General features: G+C 32.1%; 1 protein-coding gene across 1 annotated transcript in view; it reads right to left on the bottom strand.

Moving 5' to 3' along the window:
* The window catches only part of LOC145318196 (uncharacterized), a 28,958-nt gene that overhangs the window by 1,631 nt on the left and 11,663 nt on the right, over nt 1–15,664 (bottom strand). Inside the window, exons 4-7 of the mRNA XM_080159537.1 lie at nt 15,158–15,310; nt 12,513–12,561; nt 3,064–3,178; nt 300–362 (exon numbers count right to left, since the gene is read on the bottom strand). Coding sequence (XP_080015663.1) covers nt 300–362; nt 3,064–3,178; nt 12,513–12,561; nt 15,158–15,310 — 380 coding nt within the window. The remainder of the gene's footprint in view (nt 1–299; nt 363–3,063; nt 3,179–12,512; nt 12,562–15,157; nt 15,311–15,664) is intronic.

Genomic DNA, 15,664 nt, shown 5'->3' with positions numbered 1-15,664 from the left:
AAAGTTAAAAGTTTTCAGAATAATCGCTTTGAGATGATAATAAAATATTTTAAGGATCAAAAGCTGCAACTGCTGTATGTTCAGTATGATTATTTTTACCATAATGCAGCCTTTACAATACTGTCAGGCGTGCTAATATGCAGTCAAAATAAAATAAATACTAACAATTCAAATTTTCATAAATACCAGCCTTAGCCATTGACATGAAAGTTAATTGAATTTAAACAGTTAAACATAAATCGCATCCTTTATATTTATCTGTTTAATTTTTCATAGCAGCCAAATCATCAAAATATTACCTTGAAGAACGTGAATCTGAATGTAAGCTGGTTTAGAATTATGAGGATAGCAGGTATAGTTCCCTACAAAAAAAAAAACATATCTGATATTACAGTACAAAATCAAAGTAGTAAGATTTTTTTAAGGTTTGTATATTTATACTGCTAACTTTTGAATAGTCTGAGTAATTCATTTTAAGGACGCTTCCTATAGGTCTAATTTCTAAGTATAATTCTGGGATAGAAGAATCTTGAAAATTGTGTATTATCTTATTGCAAAATTGCTTAAATATAGAATTGTGCTTTAGGACATACTCACATTTATCATAGAGATACTTCACTTATAGTATTGTAGTTTGTTGTTCTAGGAATCACTATTCCAAAAATCAGATCAATAGGATAATTTTATTAGACAACAAATTGTTGTCTGGTAACGTTTACATAGTTGCCACGCTTTCTAAATCTTACATAAATATTACAAGAATCATCAAGCAAAGTTTGTAATCAGAAGCACAATTCTAACATGCCTAAATTAACGATAAAAGCTTTCTGTTACGGTCGACCATAATTAACAAAATGTCTATGTAAAGTTCGTTAAAGATTTATTTTTAAAAATTTTAAATACCAGACGTCAGGGATCTAAAGGGATAAGACAATGGCCAATAATTTGATGTACATCCCAATTATGATATACAAAATTACCCCTTCTAAAGATTACAGTTAGTGGATAGTGCGTTTGGTCACTCAACTTGATAAAGTAACCAATCAAAATTTAATAAAAGTCCCCAAAGTTTATTAGCTAACGAATAACTAAGCTTTCTTATAAAACTTTGGGGATTAGAATAATAAACAGTCCTTTGTCCCTTCCCTCCATGATCTGTAAACTACAGATTAAAGTCTATGCTTTATAAATCTGTCTAAATTTGAAAGTTATATCTCTTGTGCAGATTCTGATTGGAAACAAAGATTGATGATATTAGATGAAAGATGAAGTTAGAATAATTATTCTTTCTGTCACTCAAGTCAAGTCAAGGGTGAAAAACAAGTTTCCTTTCTGTTAAACACTTTGATTAAGTCAAGGTAACATTAATTACTTATTTAAGGTTAACAGCTCCTTATCAAAAGGACGAAGCCCAATCTGTACCACTTTGAGCAAGACGATTCCTATATGACGTCATATTAAGGGAAAAGAAAAAGGGAAAAAGTGGGACAGATTGGGCTTCGTCAATAACAAGGACATTTACGTAGGTTAGGTTAAGTCTTTTAAAGATATTAAAGAATGCTAAACGTTTCTTTTTCGTATAAAAAAAAATTTTTACTTTTAAAAATTTTGACTATTTAATGTTAATGCTTAAATATTTATATTTAATTATCTGTAAATGAAAAGTTACATAAACATAGATATTAATATCAAAGCAAGCAGTGTCTACACACCACCACACACACATACATACACACACACACACACACACACACACATCCACCCGCACACACATTTATGATATATTGATATCTGGCCAATCTAAATAATGTAATAATTAGGATAGTTGGTGTATATTTATTATTTAAGCATATGCTAAGATCATCAATATACAACCAGGATGATTCAATAAAAACTGCGTTTTCCTATAATCAGAAATAACCAATAGGAAAAATATGAAGAAAAAAACAATTATAGTTTCTTATTCTATGTAAAAAAAATACATTAAACTTATAAAAGTTATTTTTAAATTTTTCTTGAAACAACGGCGCATTTTAGAGCAAATAAATTTCAAAAAGGTGCGTGCGATGCTTTTTTCTGGTAGAATTATTTGTCTTAAGGTTGAATTAAAATACTTTTTTTACTAAAACAACATTTTACACGGACAACGATATATTCTACCAATTAAGTAAAAAAATTAATACTATTACTAATTGATAATAATTGTTCTTTTTATTCCTCCTGGTTGTGTCAGAAAATCTGGAAACGCAGTTTTATTTAATCACTCTGTATATATGTGTGGGTGAGTGCGTGAGTGTGTGCGTGTGTGTAAGTGTGTGTGTTTGTGTCAGTGGGCGTGTGTGTACTGTATTTGTATGGAGTATTATGCTTTATATACTTTTTGAAAGAAGCAAAGCTAATCTCAACTACAGTTATGAAAAGGACTTAGATTGTTTACTATGATTTTTTGGCTAACAAAACCACACTTTAAGTAAAAACAAAAGCTCTGTACGTCCTTCTTAAGCTTGAATCTTAAGGCCAAGGGATAAGACAATAGACGATGATTTGATATAAACATAATAACTCCTTCTGTAACTTGAAATTATTGTTTGATAATGAATTTTTAAAAAACTTTGTTTTAAAACATGGGATTTTTATAAAAATTTTACACCAAGAAAACTATAATTTCATTTCAAATGTCTACTAATCACAATATTTAGAGCGCAGATACTCTAAATCCCAGTTGTCATTTTGATTATTGAGCTTCGCTTATATGTATGTTGACATCTTTGTTGTATACAACCTTGATGGAATTCAAATGCAATATTGAAAAGAAAAATAAATGCTTTTTGTACATTTACATATATCCAACATTTTTTATTATAGATGGCATGTGTTTGTGTGTGTTTTCAAGTGTATGAGTTAGTTAGGTACTTCAGCATACTTAAGAATTAAAAATTGTTACTTTGATTGAAGTGAACAAATTTCACTTCGTCTTATGCTTATACCATGTACAGTTTGAACTTTCAGACAAACTTCGTGTTATCAAAAACAGTTGTCAGATCGTAAAAAATAAATTTGTACCTGAGTCTGATTCTCTGGCCTTCTGCATGAGGAGCTGACTGACCGTGACCTCCCCCGTCTGTCCAGCCTCCATTATGGAGCTTACTCCTGGCCGTGGACCCTCCCAAGATATTTCCTAAAATCAAACATACATTTATTATACATTTTTGGTAGGTAAAAGACAATGATTACAAATACAAATTCCAACAAGGATGGTTACAGTTTAACCACCAAGAAAATAGCTTAAAACTTTCACATGACAAATTTCCTATAATTAGAGCCCAATACACTCAGAGGTTTGCGAAATCCGGACGTACAAACTTGTTTTACTTTGTATCAACAAGTTATTAACGGACAAAAAAGAAAAATAGGATTATATTAGATATATTGTCCACCTTGCATTTTAAAAAGTAACTCAATCTTTTGAGACAAGAATATCAACTTTTACATAAAGTGTGATAATATTAAATCCTAAATATGAAAGCAATTTTGCAAGTTTCTTCGGTTGATTTTTTTATTCCTTTCCCCTATTTTGTCAAGACTCAACGATCAACGTACAAGCGTACTAATATACTCTTTTTTTTCTAATGACTAATAGCTCTTTAAAAGGCTTCACTACTAGAACTATTTTCTTTGATCCTCAGATCGCTGCTTGTTATTTTGTAATAGTGCAGCTGTTTGTCATGTAATTAGACTCAATATAATCCGTAAACACTTCAAATGGTTATTTATCAGTGCCGCTATAACTTGCGAAGTAAAAGAATGTGTCTCTATGTGTGTAACAAAAAATCTGCCTTTACAGTAAAGCTTGGCAGGTACCCTTGGCTATTTTAGGGGAGGGTACCATCAAACTCCCAGGAGAAATTGACCCTAGAAAAATGCATCTAGGGGCGTAACCGCTAGTGGCAAATATTTTATTGAGATTGGGAATGTTGTTAATGATTGCCACTGTAAAATTCTTCAATAAAAAAAGCTACTGTTTATTACATGGTAACGATAGGTTCAATAGTGGAAGATAATAAAAGGAAGTAGTGTAATACAAAAACAGACAACCAATCCTTTGAATGCAAGTCTTTAACATGAAAGTAGTAATTGTTTATGATTGATGGCATTTATCTAAATTTCACAACAAGCGCAATAAATAAAGAAAAAAAATTTCATGATGTAACATTTTTTGGTGAGTGGGGGGGAGTGGAGGGTTATAGCTTAGAAAATTCTAAAGCAGACCACAAAAAAAACACCAAATCAGTTGTTAGATTTAATTAAACTATGCAGTAGTGATAGCTTTAGAGATTACAACTTTTTTTCTTATAATTTTTTTTGTGTATTGTATTGGACACCCTGGATACACCATGGTTAATCTTTTACAAAGTCTCAACAAGTTTACTTTTTTTCAGTTTTCAACTTTTTACTTCAAATCTTTATACAAAAATTTATACTGTTTATTTTTTAGTTATATAAAAGTTATTTTTCTTCTAAATTTGCTAAGTATTTGAATATTAGTATGTTATATCATACATTAAATATGCTTACATGGTATTTTTTTTTTTCCTGAAACATATTCTAATGATAAAGTGGGAAAAGGGTAAAATATTATTATGACAAAGGAAGACTTTTTGGCAAAAATATAACATCTATTTAAAATTGCTGTTTCATGGATTTATTTGCATTTTCTTAGATAAAACATTTTGTGTTCCCTGTATTGAAAATTTCTAAAGCCTTTACGAAGTAAGCATAGTCTATAATATACGAAAAATAAAACGTGGATGCTTTTCAGTGAAGGTTTGCAGAGTATTAGGCTAGTGTTTTGGGAAGAGAAGAAAATTATGGTGTAAATTCCCTAGGATTATAAATTATTAATTAACATGGATGACAACATTCAAATTTAGCGAAACGCAACAAATCATGGAATTGACAAACTGACAAAATAAGTTATAGAGCATATTTTCAGTTGTTATAACAAAAATAAGAAAGAGGGAGGATATAAAAAATCCCGCAACTCTAAAACAGAATGACTGACTGACAAACGGACGAATAATATATAGACTAGATACGCGTATTTCATAGGAATCATCACTAAAAATTCCTGCTGATTAGTAGCTGAGAAAATCAAATATCCCCCACTGCGTTACGGACTGACTGGCCGACGAAGAGACAAAATGAATTATAGATTATCTTCGCTACTCAGAATAACAAAAATACAATATTAAAAATTTTGTCCCTTTATAACCAGAAGTGAGTTGCAGTTAAAGGCAGCAATTTTGAGTGAAGGCAAACTGCATAAACCAGTTGGGAGTTTGAAAGAGGCGAACGCAGAAAAAACTTACACACTTATAAATTTCTCACTTTATATCGAATAAACTCGATATTTGTTGGCACTTCATATCATGATTCTAAATTTATAATTGGAAATTGGTATTAGAATTGCGTATATAAAAAATGACGCAACTCAACACTCCTCATTGTCAACTATTAATGTTGGGTCCTTAAGCTTTCGGGGCTTTGTCCATGCTGGTCCTTCTATCAATAACTTAACAAAACAATAAGCATAAAAAAATATAGCTGTCTATAGTGCCCTAGCAAAATGGGGATAGATGTCACTGCTTTTGACCTACCTATTCTATTGAAGTCAGGAAATACCCTATACCCCATCTCTTTTCTAGGGGGTTTCTTCCCCCCTTCCTTTTCTCTTTCTCTCTACTATGACGTCATTAGAATAGGTAGGTGACATCCATCCCGATTTTCTTAGGGCACTAAACACAGCTACATCAAAATACCTTTTTTCCTTTTCAAACTGTTTATATGTTTCAACCCCTCTACTGTAAACCATATTCCATCACCAATACTTTGTACATTAAAATAAAGAGAGAGAGAGAGCGAGAGAGAGAGAGAGAGAGAGAGAGAGAGAGAGAGAGAGAGAGAGAGAGAAGAGAGAGAGAGAAAGAGAGAGAGAAAGAGAGAGAGAGAGAGAGAGAGAAAGAGAGAAAGAGAGAGAGAGAGAGAGAGAGAGAGAGAGAGAGAGAGAGAGAGAGAGAGAGAGAGTAAAAAGGAGAGAAAAAAGAATAAAGGAGAACATTTAACTTTGTGTAAACACTTCATTTTTTTCATTTTATTCCTTTTTCATTGTGTGTAATTATTTAGTCAAAACTTGCAGAAAATAATCACAATTTGGTTGAAAAGTAATTTCATAAACCTGGAAATGAACATTTGAGTTATAACTTTGCCAAACTTTGATAAAAGATTTTTACCATTTTTATGGAGTGCTAATGCATAATCATTAGTAAAATAAACATCTACTTACAAAGTTTTAATGTTCTTTAACTCAATTTTGTTAATGCGTTGTAGTTGGAAATTATATTATTTTGTGTAATTTAATTCAATCAGGTGATGTTTAATCTTAGGTCAAAAAGTATTATTTCAAGTCATTGTAAAGGATCGCAGTACATCATAGAAATCAAATTTATACAGTACATACTTTTAATATGGATAATTTTATAAAGGCTATGCACTAGAATATGGAATACAATATTTTCTAATAACAAAATATCAATTTTAAAAGCATTTTTTTATTGGTTATTTGTATTTTACTTGTGGGCCTTATTGAGCTATTTATTTTAATCGTTTAAACATATATTTCCAAGAAATAACAACCTGTAAACTACAGTTTGAATTAATTTTAAGCATGATTTTAAGAAACTACTTAGTTAGGCTGCTCTATATGTGTTATTATCCTTTTGTTCTGCAGATCTCTATTAGGTTTCTCTTCCAACTAATCACAATGAATTATTAAAAACGGGTAGTTCAACTCTCCCTCTCTCTATAGATCTATCTATATATCTTTTAATTTTATCACCCCCCCCCCCCTCTCTCTCGCTCTCTCTCTCTTTCTCTCTCTCTCTCTCTCTCTCTCTCTCTCTCTCTCTCTCTCTCTCTCTCTCTCTCTCTCTCTCTCTCTCTCTCTCTCTCTCTCTCTCTCTCTCTCTCTCTCTCTCTCTCTCTCTCTCTCTCTCTCTCTCTCTCTCTCTCTCTCTCTCTCTCTCTGTCTCGATATATACTAACCTGTGACTTATCACAAAGAAGGAAAACATTTCCTCGTATTCATTCGAATTCGGTGGATAAGAACTGGTTCTCATCCATACGAAAAAACTATGTCTAGCATCGTATTATATCAAGCTTTCTACGAATATAAAAATGTACAATCATAATCGTACATTCTATATCCGCAGAAGCTGTTTATAATACGATGCGAGAAATAACTATTCTTTCTTTTTCTTTTCTTCTCTTTCTTTCCCAAACTTTTTTTTTTCTTTCTCTCTTTTTCTTTTTTCTTCTCTTTATTCCTTTTTCTTTTTATTTCTTTTTCACTTCCATTATCTTATTTTTTTTTAGTAGCGAAGCTACTCTATAATTCACTTTGTCCGTCCGTCCGTCAGTCCGTCCGTCAGTCCGTCCGTCAGTCCGTAACGCTATGGGGGAAATGGGATTTACTCAGCCCCTATAAAAGATAGAAAGCTGAAATTTTTTGACAACATTCCCATCATTAAGGAGCACAATTAACTATAAAACATCAATGGCGGTCGGACGGCTTTTTAGCAGGTTTTAGGCTATTTTTTTATTTTCCACATTTTTCCTCATATCTTTGGTGTTTATGGTCCGATTTTCAAAATTTTTTCAGTTAGATATATCAAAATTAAATTTTCCGTCGTTTGAAGAAAACAACAATGACGGTCAGACTGCTTTTTTGCAGGTTTTTGGCTATTTTTATATTTTTTACATTTTCCCCATATCTTTGGTGTTTTTGGTCCGATTTTCAAACTTTTTTCAGTTAAAGATATCAAAATTAAATTTCCCATCGTTTGAAGAAAACAACAATGACGGTCAGACTGCCTTTTTGCAGGTTTTTGGCTATTTTTATATTTTTTACATTTTCTCCCATATCTTTGGTGTTTATGGACCGATTTTCAAAATTTTTTCAGTTAAAGATATAAAAATTAAATTTCCGGTCATTTGAAGAAATCAACAATGACGGTCAGACTGCCTTTTTGCAGGTTTTTGGCTATTTTTATATTTTTTACATTTTCCCCCATATCTTTGGTGTTTATTAATCGATTTTCAAAATTTTTTCATTTAAAGATATCAAAATTAAATTTTCCGTCGTTTGAAAAAAACAACAATGACTGTCAGTCCCATCCACAAAATTTTGTGCTTCGCTACTTATGGATGTTGTCATCCTTGTTTTTTTAATTACGCAGGAAGAAATGAAGTACTAAGGGACATTTGAAAGGATTAATATTTTTTAAAATTGTTATTAAAGATCCATAAGCTTTATAAATTTGTTCACACACACACATATATATAACAGTTAGGGAGTTGAATCCATTTTTATAGAAGCAGAAATATAATCTATGATTATGGTTTGGACCCTCTAAAACTGTAATCTACCTTTCCACTTTCCCCTCTCTTGGTGAAGATATCTTCAACGCCGATACGATTTTTGAAATGTAAGATTCCACTTTCCCCTCTCTTGGTGAAGATATCTTCAACGCCGATATGATTTTTGAAATTTAAGATTCCACTTTCCCCTCTCTTGGTGAAGATATCTTCAACGCCGATATAATTTTTGAAATTTAAGATTCCACTTTTGTCTCTCTTGGTGAAGATATCTTCAACAAGAGAGACAAAAGTGGAATCTTATATTTCAAAAATCGTATCGGCGTTGAAGATATCTTCACCAAGAGAGGGGAAAGTGGAAGGGTAGATTACAGTTTTAGAGGGTCCAAACCATAATCATAGATTATATTTCTGCTTCTATAAAAATGGATTCAACTCCCTAACTGTATAAAGTTATAAATTCCACCACTCACACACACACACACACACACACATAAACCCGAAAAATTATTAACACATAACAAGGATGATCATGACTGTAATAGGACAGATTAACTAATTATAACTGAAATTTCATAATTTAGAATCGATTTAGAATATCTTAGTAAAGATAGTTTTATAAGTCAAAGTTATTTTGAACAAATAAATGAAACGAGTATAAGAACATCCCAAAGTAGCGAAGCACGAAAAATCATGAATGAATAAACGGACAAAGTCAGTTGCAGGGCTCATGTTTAGTGGTCGTAGAAGGGAAAAAAGGAAAATGTGCAGATAATTGGTACCAGGGTAATAGGACACGAGTCGTAATTTGGTGGCGGACGGTCAAACTGCAATTTAATAATTTAGATCAATTCAGAATATATAATCAAAGATAGTTTATAAGTCCAGTTATAGCAAAACTAATCTTTCAAATTTAGTGCAAGGGTTAATAGGACACGAGTCGTAATTTGGTGGCGGACGGTCAAACTTTACCTAGATAAAGAATAGTTATGCTACTAAACAAACACACACACTGACACATGACATGGTTGACCAGTAGAGTCATACACAAAGTTTGCTCCAATCCAATATGCAGCACAAATATTCTTGTCTATTCAAACAAATAATAAACTCAAATATTTATTTCCAAATTGAATTGGTATGTAAAGTACATGCTTGTGGCAAGTTTGGGTTAAAAGTCTGCAATTGGCAAAGTGTAATGGCCAAACATACGTTGGCTTGGTAGCCATAGATTATTTACTTGAAGTGTACTTCTTTAATAAACCTTTATCTCCTTAAGAAGTCGCCCGTATAACTTTTTAAAAATACCTCACCGCCGAAAGGTATGTCTATAATTCACTATTTTTAAAATAGTAAGATTTTATGTCTGTAGCGAAGGATCCCTCTAACAGCTGAATGTCAATGGGTCTCCTGTACAGTGTAGCTTCTTATAGGTCCAAGAAAGGTATATAACTATTTTGGGAAGGGTATGCTTACATGTACTCCCAAGAGACATTGCCCATTGAAAATAATAAAGACCATTTATTTTTATTTCTAAAAAGTAAAGAGTAGACTTCCCCCATTCTCTCAGAGGTCTCTAGGGGCATAGCCGCTAGTTTACTATATAGTAGAAGTTTGTGTGTTCGTTCGCGCTCTAAGATCTTGTAAACAGGCAACCGATTTGTTCACTATTTTCAGGGAAGTTTAGTATGGCAACAGGGCATATTCTGGACTAAGTGAAAAAAGGGCACTTTTAAGCGATACCCCCAAGGAAAAATTTACTTTTTATAATGGCTTGGAAACTGTTTAAATCTAGCGAAAAAAATCAGATTAGGAGCCATCCTAATTATTAGGATTATATTTCTATTCTTTCCTATTTAGTTTCGCGTCTTAAATAAAATGTTAAAGGAAACTTGTGTATTACGTATGTAAACATGTAACAATGGCATGCATGAAAACAAATAGAAATACTAATTACTTTTTAGTAGCACATCTACTCTATATATTGTAATTTCTGTAAGTATGGATTAAGCATCTACTCTATGACAAGTATTGTCCGTTTCTTTATGAAGTAAATATATTTTGTCATGCGATGAAAAAATATGATTTACTCGGCTACGTTTTTGGGCTATACTTTATCTTAAGTCTTGATTTCCCTGACCGTCAGCTGTATAACCCTCTTAAACTGAACGTCTGTTTAGCCTTTGTGGGCGGCTGATAACAACGTAGTAACATAATTTTATAGAAGGTCCCAATACACTATAACATCCTAAATATTGTAGACAAGCAACCCGACCTTTGTCTGGAAGTCCTAACTTTGCATGGTAATGAGTTGCGTCTTATTTGGTCCAAGGTATTCCTCCTACCATTATAATAAATGCCGAGCATCTGACATAGCAGTAGTGGGCATAACATTTATAACGTTTTAGTTGTGACGCGGTTTTGGCCGGGAATGGGATTCGAACCCATTACCTCCCAACCAACGAGCAATAGTGTTACGTAAAGGTAGTTGTTTATCATGGATGCTGTGATCCTCGTTTATTTCCTATTACATTAGTCCAACCACATGCAAAATAATTTTTCATTCAAATGTTTTCTCTAAAGCAAATAGGGACAAGGGTTAGGTCAATTTTAAAATTCTCATATTTTTTTCAAATAAATATGAATACATTTCAAACCAATACATTTGTTTGAATGAATTATTTTTCTCGTATTCATTCGAATCCGGTGGATAGGAACCGGTTCTCATCCACTCGAAAAAACTATGTCTAGCATCGTATTATATCCAGCTTTCTACGAATATAAAATGTACAATCATAAGATTAAAACCAGGCTCCGGCTAAAAAAACTGGTTTTAATCTTATAATTGTACATTCTATATCCGCGGAAAGCCGTTTATTATACGATGCGAGAAATAACAATTCTCGTATTCATTCGAATCCGGTGGATAGGAACCTGTTCTCATCCACTCGAAAAAACTATGTCTAGCATCGTATTATATCCAGCTATCTACGAATATAAAATGTACAATCATAAGATTAAAACCAGGCACCGGCTAAAAAAACTGGTTTTAATCTTATAATTGTACTTTCTATATCCGCGGAAAGCTGTTTATAATACGATGCGAGAAATAACTAAGAAATAATTTTAAATTTAAATTTTTCTATATCCATAAAATCCGTGAATAAAAAAATAATTTGCCAAATGATTACTATATACACTGTAAACAAAATCCAAACATATGTAGTTCTAATTATATTCTTTCTCTTACAGTTTTTTTTTTATTTTCTACAGTCATATATATCATAAATGATCAAAATAAAACAAAGTAAGGTTTTTTGTCTGTAGCCTAAGATTTCAATAACAACTGAACCGATTGAGTTCTCCCTTGTAGGAAAGCTTTATATATATGGCTCTATGCTAACTCTTTTTCAGATTTAAACTTTGTTTAGTTTTAGGCTATTTGTCGGCCATTTCCTACCACTCTGAACACAGACACTCTAGATATTAGGAGCTAGCGCTGAAGCTAGTAAATAAAATTATGCTAAAATTTATTTTGACTGCATTTTTTACAGTGTTTTTACGGCGAGAGCTTAGAATTCATCTCTACGTAATCCAATTTTCTTCCGCTTTGTATACCAAATGGTAAAGGGTTTGAGTTTTGTCCCAAACCGAGTCATTACCAAAGAAATTAACATTAATTCCTATTGCCTCTATGTCAGACACGTGACAGTTATTCAACGGATATTGAGAATAACTTGGTCGTAAACAGGCACAATTTCATCACCATAAGAACATGAGACTTCCAGGCAATGGTCTTGAACTCAAATGAACGGAGCCAGCTTTCGGTCTCAAATAATAGCCTATGATATACTTGCCCTTAGAGACATAAAATATATTTTATTAGTTGTAAAATCACTCTAGAAGGTTTAAATTTCAGATACTAGTTATGCGTTGTCTTCATACTTTTAGTTACTCAAAGGGATAGACACTAAAATCACACAAAAAATAGAGCTTACAAAAGAAAATAACAACGGGAAAATTTTTGAAAGTGTCACGTAGCTTTCCACGCACAAATCTTTTAAAAGAATACACTTTACCTTTCCAAAATGGAACCATTTCACATACTCTGGCCTTCCAGCTGAAAACCTAAAATAAGGATAAATATATATTTAAAATGATATAAATGTCCTGTTATATAAAGAAGTAAGCTTTTTGTCTGTACAGAAAGATCTTTCTAACCGCTCAACAGATATGGACCACCATTACAATGAAGCTACTTATAGGTCCAGAAAGATTTTAAACTATTTTTTGATAGGGTATCTCCAAAGAAAAAAAAATATTTTTAAAATTTAAACTGATGTGCTTTAAGTGCTCCTAGAGCCCTCTAGGGGAGTACCAGCTGGTAATGATATAAAAGAACAGTATCTAGTAGCACAATTACTCTATAGCTGTTGGAGGAATAGTGTGGGGGGGGGGGGAGTAATAATTAAAGTGATTGGTTTTTATACTGAAAAATTTACCTTGTTATTGCTGTGCTATTTATAGATATAGTTATAATTCTAGTTTTCCAATTTAATTTTTGGTTATTTTCAAATTTACACAAAAGAATTCGTTTGTTGTTTTTCCAATAAAGAACTAAATGACACAGATAAAAGGATTAAATTTTGAGTTGATTTGTACTCTAATATGCATTTGAATTCTTTCAAACAGGGAAAGAGGGAAAAGACAATTTTGATTAATTCAATCTTAGTGCTCGAAATCCACGGAGTCGCAATGGACATCTTTACTTCCCTGAAACCGAAGCTTTAGTTCAAGCGAAGCCGCAACAAAAAACCACAGCAACACATCGCTGAAAAACAGTCGCCAAAAAGCTAAATCCTGCATTTTTGAGAATATCGAGCGGTTTTACTTTTGTTTTTTTTTATTGCCAATATGTGGCATTATGAACAGTATAAAATTCTAATTATTTGTATTTGAATCCTTTTGCAAATAAAGCACTTAAGTTTACCCTATTTTTTTTATTTCCGCCTGTTTTAAAAATCGCATTGTATTGCATATTCGCATAAGACACAGATGAAAATAAACAATAATAAAAGATTTTTATGACAAGAGTAATTAAATTTAAAAATATCAATTTCGAATTATCCTTATGAAGCTAGATACTGTTTAAATTAAAAGATTGATTGTTGAAACTTTGTCAGACTGCAGCAAAATATTTTTGAAAGCGTAGCATCTTTATATATAAAAAGTATATTTCGTTCATTCGTCAATACTTTACTCAATTTTGGTAATGAACAATATTTTTTTCTTCGCTGTAAATTGTTAGCTCGTAGATTTTAAGCAACTTTATAATATTTATAAAGAAAGGGGATTAATTTGAAAAAATTTTGCCAAATAAGCCCTTTATCTAATATGACGTCATTCGGGATACTTTAACCAAAAGTTTTATATAAAGAGCTTATACTTTTGGTCATAATTGCCTTCGTAAAAATTTAGGAGCTTAATTGAATGGCCTGGATAGTTGCACCCAATTGGCTACAAAAGCCAAAATCTTTAATATAATATACATAAACAATATATACATTTCATATATCTTGTCTTTTAACACGATATATAATCTAATAGATTCAATAACCAGTTTTTCTTAGAGTTGACATTTAAATTTTAAGCACCATTTAAACTTTGTTTAAATAATTTGGAATGATTCGAGAAAGGGAAAGAAAATATATTCTTTGCAGTGTTGCTATTTATAACACAGAGGTGGACTAATTATTTTTTCTATATTTTTTTATACCTTTAAAAATATTGGATATTTTTTTTAAAGAAGGTTTAAACTACGTATAAAACAGGTGTCTAATTGTGCAGTGGTTTGTCTCTCCAAAGACATTGTGATGTTCATCACCTTCAAGAAACTATATCTGACCTCTAAAACTAGTCCTTAGTCACTTTTTCAAATTCAATAAAATCTTTAAAACTTGTCATTCTATAAAAAAAATTGTCCTTTCTATATGAAGTTTCTCCTTTCTTTGAAATTATAAAATATGTTAGTTTCCCGGAGCTAAGTTAGGAGACACACCAGCAAACCTTTTGTCCTCAAAGGTTGCACAAATATTTAAAGCGAAGCTTTTCTGTTTTAAGCCTGTTACTCCGTAATTGTCGTCTCATATGCTTCGTTCCTTTAGAATTTTTTTTTTATAACATGAGTTCCTCCGCCCCAATTAAAGAAATGGATGTAGCCTAAATAAAACTTTGTTTTGAAATCTAAAATGGAATTATAGAATTTATGTTAGGAAGGGGGGGGGGGCTTATATGGGTCCTATCCCTAAGAGGGGGAAAGGTACATTTAAAAATTTAAATACAAAAAGATTAAGTAACATCAATACATTACTTATCAGAATAATAAATATTTTTCTTAATTTCTTAATTAAATGAGACTAGAAAGTAAAAACTAGTGTTTAATCTTCTCTTTAATGAATGTTGTTACTCTTGTTATCTGTAGGCTTACAAAGGATAATATGTAGTGCAGCACAAATTTGTTTATAGGTAAAAATCGGCCTTTAAACCAATGTTGTAATTTTGATATTATATTTATATTACACAGAAGTATTTGTAATGCTTCTTTTAATTGGGTTAGATCGGGTAAATTCTTAATTTGCTTTGCGTCACGTTGCTAGTTTCCTGCAGTTTTAGAGCTTTGCAATTCCTATATTTATTAATGTAATATTAAACTTAAACTTCCTACCTTGTTATACAGGTGAGGTTAATGGTGCTGCCAGTGTCGACGTACATCTCCCTGCCCCCTATAATCTCAGTCTCTGGCTCCACCACGGTCAGGTTGATGTAGTGCCCTATGGGGGGCGACGTCGACACCTGACACTCGTAGATACCAGCATCACTGAAATTAGAATAAAATTAATATCAAAGAGGAAAATATGAAAATATGAAAAACCAGACTCAATCACAGCCCTGCCGCATAAAGCTACAAGATTTACAGAAGTTCAATGTCAGCCACGCGGCTTACATAAGTCATGGAATATATCTCAGCCGCGCTGCCTAAGGGAATCACTAAAAGCCGAAGTTCCATTCAGCCACAACCAACCAACAAAGGCACAGCCAAAAAAAATCAGCAACAGAGCTAGCAACAACAACTTTAAGCCTCACTATAAGTCTAATCCAAGCAGCTAATAGTAAAAAAATCCATTCAAATCTGCGGCCTTAAATTTAACCACACTTACAATTTAGCAAATTT

Source organism: Acartia tonsa, chromosome 4 (genome assembly GCF_053477335.1).
Source record: "Acartia tonsa isolate MP-2025a chromosome 4, ASM5347733v1, whole genome shotgun sequence".
Taxonomy (NCBI): domain Eukaryota; kingdom Metazoa; phylum Arthropoda; class Copepoda; order Calanoida; family Acartiidae; genus Acartia; species Acartia tonsa.
Note: the sequence above shows the minus strand (reverse complement) of the source record. Positions and strands in the feature narration are given on the sequence as shown.